Here is a 14,832-nt window from a genome sequence, read left to right on the forward strand (position 1 = left end):
TCCATTCAAAACAGTCCTGAAGCAGAGATTAATCTACCCAGAACAGACAAGCATATGCAGAGATTTGAATATATAGGCCCTATGGACTATGACAGATTTCGACTGAGCAAGCAGAGAACAACTGTTCCTTTTGGCAAGAAGGGCGTCAACCAGATGCCAAAGATAAATTGGCAAAAGAGCTAGAAAGGTAATTAGGAGATATACTTTCACATCAAGGAATGTAAAACATTTGAGTTGCACTAACTGAAAGGGTGGTAAAAACACATTTCATTGAAAGTTTCAAAAGATAATTAGGCATGTACTTGGAGCATCACTTTGACCATTACAGGGAAAAGGCTAGGACCTGTTCATAAATTACTTGATTGTGAGAAAATAAAAGTACAGCTTAGTGATTTGTTATATTTAACACATATTAAATATGTGTTAGGAAGAAGGCGATAGCGCGCCATGCGCGCAGCCCTCCGGTGAAAATGATATCGTATCTGCTAAATAGGGGCCATGGACAATTCTGATATGATGGAGGCAGACGTGAAAGCACAGAAGAACATCTGGAGAAATTTCTGAAACGCAGGTTCCCTGCCACTGTTACTGGGCGATTGAGAATCTTCCGCGGGAAGGCCCCAAAATCTCCGGCTTTGCATGCCACTGGCGACCGAGATTGAGGTCGAATCGTTCGGATAGAGATGGTGCTCGGTACTCGGTGTCGGAGAGCTGATCGGAGGCTCAAAGTTCTCGGATGACTCAGAGTCGGACTGTGGTCGGGCATGGCAGGGAGAGTTTTCTTCCTTCTCCCGTCTGCGTGAGATGTGGGACATCTGAGAGACTTTGAACTTTTTACTGTGCCATGGACTGTTCTTCATCAAGTTATGGTATTGTTGCACTGTTGTAACCATATGTTATAATTATGTGGTTTTGTTAGTATTTTTCAGTCTTGGTCTGTCCTGTATTTTGTGATATCACACCAGAGAAAATATTGTATCATTTCTTAATGCATGCATTTCTAAACGATAATAAAAGAGGACTGCGTGTCTTCATAATCTAAATATTATAATTTTAACTCAGTATAAAACAATCAAACATATTTTTACTGTTTCAAAAAAGCACTTACAGTGTGAAACTCCAATTCTGAGATTTTCTCAGGTTGCCCTGAACCAAAATAGTAAACTCGAATAATGTGATCTGTGCTCCCCGTTGCCAAAAACATTCCACCTGTAAAGGAAGAGAGACAAATGTCAGTATCTACTGTATCCAAAAGTGAATTATTGTAATTATCATCCTTCACAAAATATAAACAATGACAGAAACAGCTGGCTTGTTTGGCCTTTTACCTGCAAGTTAAGTAAACAACAATTAGCTCATAAAAATAATCCTAATCACATTTTTCATCGCCTTCTCTTTCTCAGTTCAATCTTGGATGTTGATCATGGTAAAAGTGGGAACCATTAAGCCGAGAAGGGTAACAATGACTTCCACATCAAAATATTTTGGCCAAGATTATGCATAAATAAGCATACAGGTTAGAATTAACCGTAGCTAACTGAACAACTATCTTTGACAGTGTACAAGTGCTCCATGGTGGCATAGCAGTTAGCGCAATGCGATACAGATCGGGGTATCGTGATTCCGAGTCAGTCCTGGCTTCCTCTGTCAGGAGTCTCTGTGGAATGCATGGTTTTCTCCAGGTTCTCTGCTTTCCATCCATTGTCTAAAGACGTACCAGATAAATTAATTGGTCATTGTAAATTGTCCTGTGCTTAAGTTAGGGTTTAAATGGGGCCATCAGGGATTGATGGGTGGTGTGGCTCTTTGGCCTATTCTGTGCTGTATCCCTAAATTAAAATAAAAGAAAATAAAGTAAATCACAAAGTTGTGAAGAACCAGGTGGGAGAACTAGACTGAAGACAGCAGGGACTGTATGCTGCAACTAATACGACCAACACTATGAAAGGTTGTGTTACATAAAAATCTCATTCTACTTCATCTGTACTAGTACTCAAGGGAAATCATCAGTCTTCTATCACATCCTGTTCTTTCCCATGCACGTTTATTGAAGCAGGCATCTCCTTTCTAATTCTGCCACTACAACAGTGAAAATTTCCCAGGGTTTGAAATTAATGGTAATTCTATTTAATGAAATAATGCAGGTATTTTACAGCATCACTGTCTCGGCTTCAAAATGTCATCCAATAGTTTGCACAGCTTGTGCAGCCTCAGCTCAAATGCAATTAAAATAAGTTGTTGGCTTTTGAAAACATTATGCTGGGGTGGGGGTGGGGGTCCAAAAATGGAACTGATTTCTGCATCATATGCTCAGAAATGTAAAAATCAATTATGGCAAACTATACAAATATTCCTGAGAAAACTGAAGAAATTTGGCCTGACCCCTAAAACCCTCACTAATTTTTATAGATGCACCATAGAAAGCATTCTTCTAGGGTGCATCACAACCTGGTATGGAAGTTGTCCTGTCCAAGACTGGAAGAAGCTGCAGAAGATCGTGAACACGGCACAGCACATCACACAAACTAATCTTCCTTCCTTGGACTCACTTTACACCGCACGCTGTTGGAGCAGTGCTGCCAGGATAATCAAGGACATGACCGGGAGAAGTCTCAGGAGCTTGAAGACTTGTACGGCCAGATTTGGTAACAGCTTCTTTCCAAATGTGGTAAGACTGCTGAACGGATCCTGACCCGGATCTGGGCCGTATCCTCCAAATATCCGGACCTGCCTCTTGGTTTTTTTGCACTACCTTACTTTCCATTTCCTATTTTCTATTTATGATTTATAATTTAAATTTTTAATATTTTCTATCGACTTGTACTCCAGGGAGCGGGAAACGCAGAATCAAATATCACTGTGATGATTGTACGTTCTAGTATCAATTGTTTGGCGACAATAAAGTATTAAGTACGTCAGAGAAAAGAGTTTAGATAAAATCAGTTTCCAAAAACAATAATCTGCTCCAAAAATTTAACAGGTCGATGAGCATCTGTGGGTGCAAAGAAATTGTCAAAGTTGAGGTCAAATCCCTGAATCAGAAACCCTGACCTAAAACATTGGCAATTTCTCCCCCCACCACTTATGCTCCCTCTGAGGTGTGCGCACAAAGGAATTGAAACTACGCACAAAAATTTATCACCCTCTACCTCATTGGCCATGTTAAGTATATTTCACAATTGTACACACAATCACATTTCCTTTCCCCATTTGTGATGCGGATGGTGTTGACAACGTGGAGTTTGCGATGATTTGTCCGCAGATTTCAGAACTAGGTTATTTACACCGTTTTTATTGAAGAAATTATTCAATGCGCATGTGTTGCTGCCACTGGGCAAAAAGTTGCATAGCACAGGATTTTTGTGCACACTGGTCATTACAAATTAGAGGGAACACTGCCCACAACCCCCCATTCAGTTCCTTCAGCAGATTTCTGCTCCAGATTGTAGCATCTGTAGTCTCGTGTCATCAGTGTTTATAAAATGATGACAAATGTATAGTGCTGCACTTCCCAAATACATCTGCATTTTAGTCTGCACATTTACTGCACTATTTATTAGATATTTATAATTTCATGGAGAATCAGACAGCAAGGAAACACACCCTTATGCCACTAATCACCTACTTACACAAATCCCATTTTATTCTCCCTGAATTTCCATCAATTTTCTCAGGATTCCACCATTTACCTACACAGTAGAAACAATTTAAAATGACCAAATAGCCTATCAACCTGCACATTTTTTGGATACAGGAGCACCTGGAAGAAATCAACATAGTCACAGAGCAAATGAGAAACCTCCACATATACAGCGAAATTGAAGACTGAATGCAGGTCACTGGAGTTCTGAGCCACCACTGTGTCCTTCAGGGCAAGCTACAATGACTATCAATTTAATTATAGTTTAAATTACTGATTCCTGCAAGAACCTTGTCATGGTGTGGAGACTTGCATGTCTCAATGACCCAGAAAGCTACATTGGCTGGAATCAAGGTATTATGCTTTGACTCTTGGCAAGGTCACCCATGCCACACACGTTAAAGGGTAGAAGCCACACTGAGAGTGGTCCACTGGTACTCCAGGTTCAGGGGGTTCAGCTCAGGGCTAACAGCCCTGACTGGTAAAAAAAAATTTTTTACAAAAACAGCAATGAAGAATCCTTCTACATCTGAGTGCATCCTGAGTCTCCATCTGGGACTTGCATGACTGAAAGCAAACCAAGAGGAAACTACTGACATGATGAAGGAAGCCCCGAACACCACCAGAGATGGTGGACCTTCATTGCTGCCCTAAACGCTGGTGACATAATGGACAGTAAGCAAATTAGCAAATTACTGATTGATCCAATTATTGGTAAACAGCCTAATTTTGATTGTTTTCTTTCTTCCTGGATATAGGTAAGATTTGGCAGAGTAGATGTTTGGATCTAATGGTTAGGTGAATATTCTTCCTGGCTTCAGAATCTCTGATGTAGCATGTTTCAAATGGAACACTATTAATTAGTTTGCACCATATCAAATAAACATGAGGAATGAGTTCTCAGATATCAATATAACAGAACTTCACTGCCAATTAAATGTTTGTTGCAGATGGACTGATTTTACATCTTCATTACCTGGACAATGTTTGTTCTTCAATCTACATCTGCTTGAACAATTTTGCAATCATCAAATGAAGTAATTCCTATCAGTTCGACAAATGATGGATGTGTGTACCAAAACATCACTAACCAAAGATGATTTCAAAAAAATCTAGCAATTCTGCCAGAATCATTTGAATTAGAAGTTCTAGATCCTTCAAATGAAGTTCCAATAGGAAAGAAATATTAAACTTAAAACAAAAGAGATTTACTGGAAATGAGTAATTAAAAAGCTTAATGAATAAACTCTTCTCGGGCTACCAGCAGGTACAGATATTGATTTTAAGCAATGTTTCGATGACAAACTCTGCCATCTTCATCAGGGCTGATGCCTAGACATGTCTAGTCTGGTGGTATATATAATCCCCGTCATCTGATCCTCCTGATTGGTTAGTCCTCATCCAATCAGGTTTGAATGAGGACTAACCAATCAGGAGGGATGGACAAATGGAGTATATATAAATCACAACCTCTAATCTATTTTTTTAATATCACTGTACACTCCCGTACCTAATTAAATGGATACTGAGTGTATGTTCATTGTCTTCTGTTGCTGTAGCCCATCCACATCAAGGCTTGACATGCGCATTCAGAGTTGCTCCTCTGCACATCACTGTTGTAACATGTTTATTTAAGCTGCTGTTGCCTTCCTGTCAACTTGAACCAGTCTACCCATTCTCCTCTGGCTCCTTTCATTAACAAGGTGCTTTTGCCCACAGAAGTGTGCTCATTAGAATTTTTTTGGTTTATTTTTGCACCATTCTCTTTAAACTCCAGAGACTATTGTATGTGAAAATTCCCAGGATTTTAGCATTTTCTGAGATACTCAAACCACACGATCTGATGCCCACAATCATTCCATGGTCAAGGTCACTTAGATGACATTTCTTCCTCTTTCTGATGATTGGCCTGAACAACAACAGAATCTCTTGACCATGGCTGTGTGCTTTTAGGTACTGTTGCTACCACATGATAGGCTGATAAGATATTTGCATTAACGAGGTGTACAGATGTACTTAATAAAGTGGCCATAGATTGTAATATGCAATTAAAAGTTAATACAAGAAATTCCAGTCTTAAGATATGACGCAGTCAGGAACTGCGTAAAAATATAGCCATGAGTATGACAGGACACTTCGCCAAATGTAAAGAGAGCCATGAGACCAGGTTAAAACAAAGGATCTGCCAGTTCAATCCTGGGAGGATTCAAGTAAACAGTCAACATAAAAACAGATAATCTCATTGAAGCCTCGAGGGCTAAGGACACAACTATAAATGAGAAACAGTATATGAATGGGCTATAAACAATAGCCTGATGGGCTGAAAACAGTTCACGCTACATATAATTGCACAATGTGCAAACTATGAATGGATAAATGGGCTAGCAGCACACCTGAAATACATGCAGGAATGAAGTAACCTGATACTACTGAAACAGTAAAATAACAAGAGGCTCTCTTTCTCAATCCAATGTGTAATAAAATGGAATGGGATAATAGGATTTAGATTTTTTTTGGAAGTAATTGGCAATTTCATTTCATGATGGAAGGCATAGGAGAAAATGAATTAGTGCATGTAAACTATTTAATAATATGAAAAATTTTATAATTTCCAAATACCACACTGCTTGGAACAGATGCTAATACCGCTGTTTCAGTGTTTAGCTTATAAAAGCAACGATCTGAATAGCTGTTTCAGAACCCTGACAGATTATCCTCCTGTTTATTGCCAATCTATCATTGATTTAATTTCAAGCCTTAGAATCTACTTTGCCATGACATATGAATGACCATGGAATCCAACGTTCAAATGTTCACAAGCAGCAAAGCAAAAATGTGGAAAGTCAAGACAACACAGTGAGAAGCTGTAGGTCCAAATTTCTTGACGTAGTTTTGTGCATCATCAATAAAAGTGAGACTATGATAACACAAAAGTGAGGCTATAACCTCTTGATTCAGGTTCTGAATTTTAATTCAAGTAATTAATTACATCTGGAATATGAAGCTGATTATCTGTAATGTTAAAAACAAAAGTGCGAAATTATTGTAAATGCCTGCCTCATCGATCAAGAAATGGCATCGACTAGTGTGGTCCAAATGCAAGCAAAGTATCACAGCCCAATTCCAAGAGCAAAATGAAAAGTTACTAAATGACATTTCGGATGGTGAGATTCCGATTTATTTATCACATGTACATCATAACATACAATGAAATGCATTGTTTGTGGCAACAACCAACACAACCTAGCACGTGCTGGGAGTATCCCACACGTGCCGTCACACATTCTGGAGCTAACTTAGCATGGCGGTAATGCTCAGCAGAACCACACAGGGCACAACAAGTAACAAAGCAACAACAGCAAAATAAGCCCCTTTCCTCCCTCCCACCCACCCACCCATACAAGCGCGAAGTCCCCCAACTCCAGGACTGGCCTCCAGCCATTAGACTTCAACTTCAGGACCACCTGTACATGTTTACGGCCTTCAACAGCACAGCAGAGGCCTGGACTGCGGATGTCTTTAATCACCCATCCAGGTTATTGGACTCTGAGCATGGAAATATCAAACCATCCCAGGGAAATTTGGAAGTATCAAACATTCTGGCCCAGCTAGTGATATGTACATCTCTATCAAATATATAACAAATAAAGCCACAATTTTCACTCAATGCCTGCTATTTTAGGTAGAGAAATGGAACCCAGGGTGGACTTCTACTGTTGTAGCACCGTCCACTTCAAGGTTTGACATGCTGTGTATTCAGAGATGCTCTTCTACACACCACTGCTGTAACATGTTAATATTTGAGTCACTGTCACCTTCCTGTCAGCTTGAACTAGTCTGGCCATTCTCCTCTGACCTCTCTCAACAACAAGCCAGTTTCATGTACAGCACCGCCACTCACTGGATGTCTTTTGTTTTTTTTTCCAAACTATTCTCTGTTAACTCTAGACACTGTTGTATGTGAAAATCCTAGGCAACCAGCCATTTCTGAGATACTCAAACCACCCCATCCAGCACCAATATCATCCCATGGTTAAAGCCAATTAGGTCACATTTCTCATTCTGATGTTTGGTCTCAACAACAACTGAAACTCTTGACCATGTCTGCATGCTTTTATGCATTGAGTTGCTGCCACATGATTGGCTGATTAGATAAATGCATTGACGAGCAGGAGTACAGGTGTACCTAATAAAATGACCATTGATTCCTGCCGAAGGGCTATGGCCCGAAACATCGACTGTACTTTTATCCATTGATGCTGCCTGGTCTGCTGAGTTCCTCCAGCATTTTGTGTGTGTTGCTGTTGATTGTGATTGAGTGTATATCGTGCATTTAAAGTCAGAAAGCATACCTGAAGTTGTAAATACTATCCCTGTTATTCTTTATCCTGTGGAAGCTACATCCACAATACTACCAGAATCATCGTGAATAAGAAATAATACACGTATGAATGTGCACTTTTCTACCCAGAACAATGGCTGGCCTCATTTACAACAACGAAACTGGGTACAGAGAGTGGCTGGTAAAATGGTGTGAACACAACAACTTGAGTCTCAATGTGGACAAGACCAAAGAGATGACTGTGGACCTTAGGAAAGTACAGGTTGACCACTCCTCATGATTCCTCCATGCAGAGAGTTCACAGCACCAAGTGTCATGGAGTGCACAGAATGGACAATCTCACCTGATCCCTCAACACCAACGTTTTGGTCAAGAAAGTACATAAGCATCTCCACTTCCTGAGGAGACTGAGGTAAGTGAGGCTTCCCGTCCTCCCAACATTTCAACCAATTTTTATAGGAGCACCATCAAGAGTGTCCTGGCCAGCTGCATCACCATTTACTACGGGAATTGCAAAGCATCTGACCAAAAGTCCCTGTAAATGATTTCAAAAACTACTGACAGGATGATCAAGGCCCCACTTCCACCCATTAGGAGATATTTATCAGGAGAGTTCCAAACACAGAGCCCTTATTAGCATCGTTAATGATCCTTCCTATCCATCCAACAATCTCTTTGACACCCTACCATCAGGTAGGAGGTATCATAGCATTAGGACAAGAACTGTTAGGATGGGAAACAGCTTCTTCCCTCAGGCCATAAGAGTACTGAAGTCCCGGCTACCCAGGTCTCATCACATACAATCTGCAGGTAGCGTTCCACTGTTCATCTTTTTTCTTGTGTCGTATGCACCTTGTTATTTAATTTATTTGTGGTTATATTATTTTATGTGTTGTATTCGTCAAGTAAAGCGACGAGGGAGAAACATTGAGGCGAATGCAGTAAGTGAGCACCAGCTGCCTGCCTTTTGATCGCTGGTAGGATTGCTCTGCTACGGGAAAAAGAAGAGACTGCCTTTTGATTTCTGGTATAAGCTATTCAGTCCTATAGTTTCTTAGACTCTGTGATTTTTGCCTGATCGTTCTCATTTTTTTGTTTGCGGGGGAGGAGGATTTGGGGGTTGATGTGCCTATTCCGTTTTAGTTTGTTTTTTTTGGGCAGGGAGGAGGATCTGGGGGTTGATTGTCCTGCTGCCATTCTTTTCTTTCTTGGTTTGATGACTAACTAGAGAAGAGGTTTTTCAGAGATGAACCTTTGATGTGTTATGAGTTATATATACTGTGTTGTGTACTTTGATCCGGAGGAACATTGTTTCATTTGACAGTAAAGATGTCTACAGTTGAATGACAATAAACTGAACTTGAATTGTCATACTGTCTGCTTGTGTTTCCAGATATAAAATGCCTCTGTTAGTATTACTTTTTTCACCCATACTTCACTTCCAATCTCACATCTGCACACACGGGTATTGAAGCAAGTATCCAATAACTAGCAAATTTTAAATGGATTCTTAGAATATATGTTTCCTACAAATTAAGTTCAGAATTACAGTCACAAGTGAGATTCTGACTTTGCTGAGCTCATCTGTGTTCTTAAACCAAGCTAGTTATCATACACTGTTCTCTGAGCTATTAATTTACAAGTTTTGCATAAACCATGTTAATAGCAAGCAAAAAACATACCTTTGAAAACTCATCAATATTATGCAGAAATATTAACATGAAGACCAGAATAAAGATTAGTAAGTGGATATTTTCTTTTGATTCGGGTGTTGACAACATGAGGGTGTAAGGGACAAACTAGAGACCCTTACAATATTCCAAAACTCGTGTAATTAGCTTCACCAACAAAAGTAAAATTAAACTACTTGAGAATATACTATTTACAGAATCAACTGTTCACAGAGCCAGTATTCTTGATAATCTGAACATCTTTTCTTTTTAAATATGCACTTTCTGAATTATGCAGGCATATTAATTTGAGATCTTCCTTCATGTTGAAACTTAAATAATTACTACCACCAATTCTTAAATATTAATAATGATAAATGTCACTTACCAGCACTGAAAGAAGAACAGATCATTTGGACCCCTGGCCTTGGGCGCTCAGTAAATTTAATTGGTCGATGACTGTAGTAAAAATAGAACAACATTAAGATATGATTGTAATTACTCTCGTCTTAAACAGCTGCTAAAAACTGAAATATTTCACTTTTACGTTGGTGTGCACTTGCTCTCCTCCTGGAGGTTAATATTATTAAAACTAGAAGCTGACACAGGCAGCAATAATTAGTATGACTGACTCAGGAGATTTTTAATTTTATGTAAATTTGACATTGACTTTAAAGAGCTCACTCATTACAATAATTATTATGCTGCAGAAATAGGACACCATGAAACTAATGTCAAAATGGCTTCCTTGAAAAAGATCTTAAATCAAAAGGATGTTTAGCTATTAAAAAACTGTAACTGCTTCGTAAATGTGGACTTGAATGTGAACTTGAAGAAACAATTCAAAGATAAACACCACATTACTGGCAAGACAAATGCATCTCTCTTTAATTAAGTAATCATGGAAGCACAATAGAACACCATAAAGAAGCATGCTAACCATTACAGCAAATAAAAATAGGAACCTGCAAAAATGATAGCGAGCATTGCAAAGGGAAAACTATCCAAGTACAGGTACAGCACCAATACAGTGCCTCCTACTCATTACAATGATTCCAGCTAGGGCTGAACAACTGACTCATCATATCAAAAGGGAACAAAAACTGTGTGAATGACCAGGTCAACTTAAACCGAACAAGTCACATACAGCTAACCATTGACAATGGTAACACTGGGGGGGGGGGGGGTGGAGAAGGAGATATGGTGGGTACAAAACTGTCGTAAGCTGTGGCTGGAGCAATTTGTGGCTTGAGAAAGGGAGCAAATCTTTTTCAGCCAGAGGGTGGTGAATCTGTGGAATTCTTTGTCACAGGCAGCTGTGGAGGCCAAGTCAAGAGGTGATAGATTCTTGATTGGTCAGGGTATGAAGGGATACGGGGAGAGGACAGGAGATTGGGGCCGAGAGGAAAATTGGATCAGTCATGATGAAATGGTGGAGCAGACTCAATGGGCCGAATGGCCTGATTCCACTCCGATATCTTGTGGTCAAATGTGACCCCAGGAAAATTAATGCAATGGAGACAGCTGACATTTCATGGCTTTCAGAAACTGTAAGTGTTACTGGGGCAGAAAATTAATGTCTTGTGGTACCACAAAAGAATGAGGTGCAAGCCAAAAATAAAAGGCAAGCAGTGGAAGCAGACAGCTGCAGAGTTCCAGGGCAGAAGCACACCTCTATTAACTTCAATGTGGCATTACAAAAGTTCACTAACCTCACACAGGTGTTCAAAATCAGTGAATGCATACAAATGCTACATTCTACCACCTGCACACCAAGCCTCAGTAACTGTTCATCTCTCCACTTATAAGAAATAATGAAGTGATGTTGAACAAATTTGTGCCAAGTCACAAAGATGCCCAGCAGCCTTTGTCACGTTGTTCCCTGTAAATTGATGCACGTGAAGCAACTACCATGATACCAATATATGTAATACCATACCAACCACACTGAAGAAATCAACCATCAACAAATCCATTCAAATGGCACTAGTGGGATGGGAGGCTGGCCTGCCCTTCCTGTTGCTGATTCCATGTCCAGTTATCTGAGGTTAAGTGAGGGCACTAGCTGAGATGCTGATCTCCAAAATATTAGTAGATGTGTATACACTATCTGACAATCAAAGTATCACACAGTTATCAACCAAGACATCCTTTGTGGGTTGCTTTTATCATATCAGTACTACAAAGTGCCCAAGGTCACAACCTGCCTGCTTGGCTCACTTCCACGAGTAATCACTGCTTATGTATTAACATCATTGCCGATACAATATCTGATTAATTCATTCCACAAAGATGCTAGTGCACCAAATTCAATACTTAAATAATGCATCATAAAAAGCTACCAATAAGTTAAAACTTCAACTAAAAGTCTGGATAAAACTAAAATCCACAAGTATCAACAAAATTACTGGAAAAAAATCCCTAAGTACATCAGGGCACCGAATGCAAATATATTTTAACATCTTCAATTTAAACTTCATTTTAAAAGGTGAGATCAAAATTCTAGAGCCTGAGAATTACACTTCAAGCAGAACCTAATCTTTTAAGAACTACCCAGCTCTGTACACAACTTCACTGTTTCTAATGACATTCAATGCATCATTGTGCATTTGAAGCAAAGTCTAGCAGTTATTTAGAATATATTTTCCAGCCCTGAAAAGATGCTTTGGTTGATAACTAAGTGATACTTTATCAAATAGTGTGTTCAAATGCACTAATATTTCATAGATATTCTAAAGAAAAAGTGGGGGGGGGGATCCATTATATTAATAAAATTAAATGGCTTAACATGGAACATAGAACTGTACAGCACAGGAACAGGCCTTCAGCCCACAATGCTGTGCCAAACCAATTAAATTAGTTTATCAAATGCCCATATTCTTCCATTTTCCACACGTTCAAGTGCCTGTCTAAACATCTCTTAAAAGTCTCTAATTGTTCTGCCTTTGCCACCATCCCAGGCAGCACATTCCATGTCCCTCAGATTTCCTTTGAAATTACCCCCTCCCAGCTCACCTGGTATTAAACATTTCAATACTTGAAAATTATATTGTCTGTCTACTCCATCAATGTCGCTCAGAACCTTATAAACTTGTCAGATCTTCTCCTTAACCTCCGCCACTCCTAAGAAAACAACCCCAGTCTGTCCCACCTCTCAATATAGCACCTGCCCTCTAATCCAGGCAAGATCCTGTAAACCTCTTCTGCACCCACTCCAAGGACCCAACATCCTTCAGTCTATGAGGGGGCAAACAGGACTGTATGTAATACTCCAGATGCAGCCTGACTGGAATTTTATAAAGCTGCAATACAACTTCCTGACTTTTGAACTCAATGTCTCAACTAATTAAGGCAACTATTGCCATTTGCCTTCTTAACCACACTATAATCTGTGTAACCACTTTCAGGTAGCTATGAACCTGGACCCAAGGTCCCTCTGTTCATCAAGACTGTTAAGGATCGCCTTTTATAGTGTACTGTCTCTTAGCATCTGATTTACCAAGGTACAACATTTGATATTTGGCCGGGTTAAGCTCCATGTGCCATTTCTCCACACGTACCTGCAACTTATTTATATCCCATTGTATTCTTTGCCACTCTTCTACGCTATCCACAACACCACCGATCTATGTATCATCTGTAAACGTGCTAACCCACCTATCTACATTTTTATCCAGATCATTCAGATACATCATTCACAGCAGAGGACATAATACAGAGCCTGCAGAACACCACTAATCACATAGCTCCAGCCAGAATAAATCCTTTCAACCACTAATTTCTACAGACAAGACAGTTCTGAATCTAACCAGCCAATTCACCATGGATCCCATGCATCTTAATCTTCTAGATGAGCTTCCAATGAGGGATGTCATCAAACATCTTACTAAAATCCATATAGACAACATTTGCAGCTCTACCTTCATCAATTACCTTCGTCATCTCATCAAAATATTCAATCAAGTTTGTAAGATATGACTTGCCCCACACAAAGTCATGCTAGCTCGCTAATTAGGTCATAGGTTTTCCAAATGCTCATAAATCTTATCCCTAAAAATTCTCTCCAGTATAGTTTCCAGAATTATTCCCTTTCCTTCTTGCATAAGGAACAAATTTAGCTGTTCGCAGTACTCTAGAACCTTGCCTCTGGCTCGAGTACACGAAGATATTGGTCAAGGTCCCAGAAATCTCATCTCTTACCACTCTCAATAGCCTGGGGTATATCCCATCTGACTCTGGGGATTTACCCACCTTAATGCTCTTAAGATATCCAACACTACCTCTTCTTTTACCTCAAAATGCCTAACATATCAATATGCTCAGAACTGATCACCCTATCCATCACATCACTCTCCTCAGTAAATACTAATGTAAAGACTCATTAAGGACCTAACCCATATCCTCCACATCCAAGCAAATTTCTTCCCCGTTTATCCTCGAGTACTCCACCCTCTCCCTAGTTTTCCTCTTGCTCTTGATATATGTACAGAATGCCTTGGATTTTCTTTAATCTTACTTTCCAAGGATTCTTCATGGCTCCTCCTGGCTTCCCAAATTCCCATGAGTTCTTTTCTTGCTTTTTTATAATCATCAAGGGCTCTGTTTGATTCTTGGTGATGGCTACTTATTCACACACAAGTACTTGCTGGGCTTGAAAATATGAAAAATCTTCATTTATCACCTTTCACAACCACAAGATTTTGCACAGTAGTGTACTGGCAACTTATGGACTTTTGTTATTACTGCTGCACTTTGTGTCTAATAAGGTCCTATAAACAGCCATGTTATAATAACCGTGTAATTTTAAGGTTTGGTTGAGATACACACCTATTGGTCATGAGTTCACATCTGCTTTCAATACAGTACCATTAGTACTTTTATATCTACCTGATAAAGATTGACTCATTGGAGGGTTTAGTATTTCATCTGCACGAAAAGATGTTCTGTTAAGCACTGCTTTGATGAAATTTTGTGCTCAAATCCCAAGTGGAGGAATCCAACCCAGAACTTTCTGATTAGAGTTGAGAATGTTTTTTTTATCCCTGTGTCTACCATGCACAAATCTCAAAAAATATCTATATAAGTTTTACTTCAACAAAAAAGCTGCAAACTGATTCGTGGAAGTACAGCCAAACAACTGAAGTAGTGCCAGTTCATTTGAATCCCCCTGTAATAACTTC

The 14,832-nt window shown here is 39.5% G+C and overlaps 1 protein-coding gene across 3 annotated transcripts in view; it reads right to left on the reverse strand.

Moving 5' to 3' along the window:
- The window catches only part of phip (pleckstrin homology domain interacting protein), a 198,864-nt gene that overhangs the window by 95,401 nt on the left and 88,631 nt on the right, over nucleotides 1–14,832 (reverse strand). For all 3 annotated transcript variants that reach the window (XM_063040327.1, XM_063040329.1, XM_063040326.1), the window contains exons 10-11: nucleotides 10,041–10,111; nucleotides 1,109–1,209 (exon numbers count right to left, since the gene is read on the reverse strand). In XM_063040327.1, coding sequence (XP_062896397.1) covers nucleotides 1,109–1,209; nucleotides 10,041–10,111 — 172 coding nt within the window. The remainder of the gene's footprint in view (nucleotides 1–1,108; nucleotides 1,210–10,040; nucleotides 10,112–14,832) is intronic.

Source organism: Mobula hypostoma, chromosome 2 (assembly GCF_963921235.1).
Source record: "Mobula hypostoma chromosome 2, sMobHyp1.1, whole genome shotgun sequence".
Taxonomy (NCBI): domain Eukaryota; kingdom Metazoa; phylum Chordata; class Chondrichthyes; order Myliobatiformes; family Myliobatidae; genus Mobula; species Mobula hypostoma.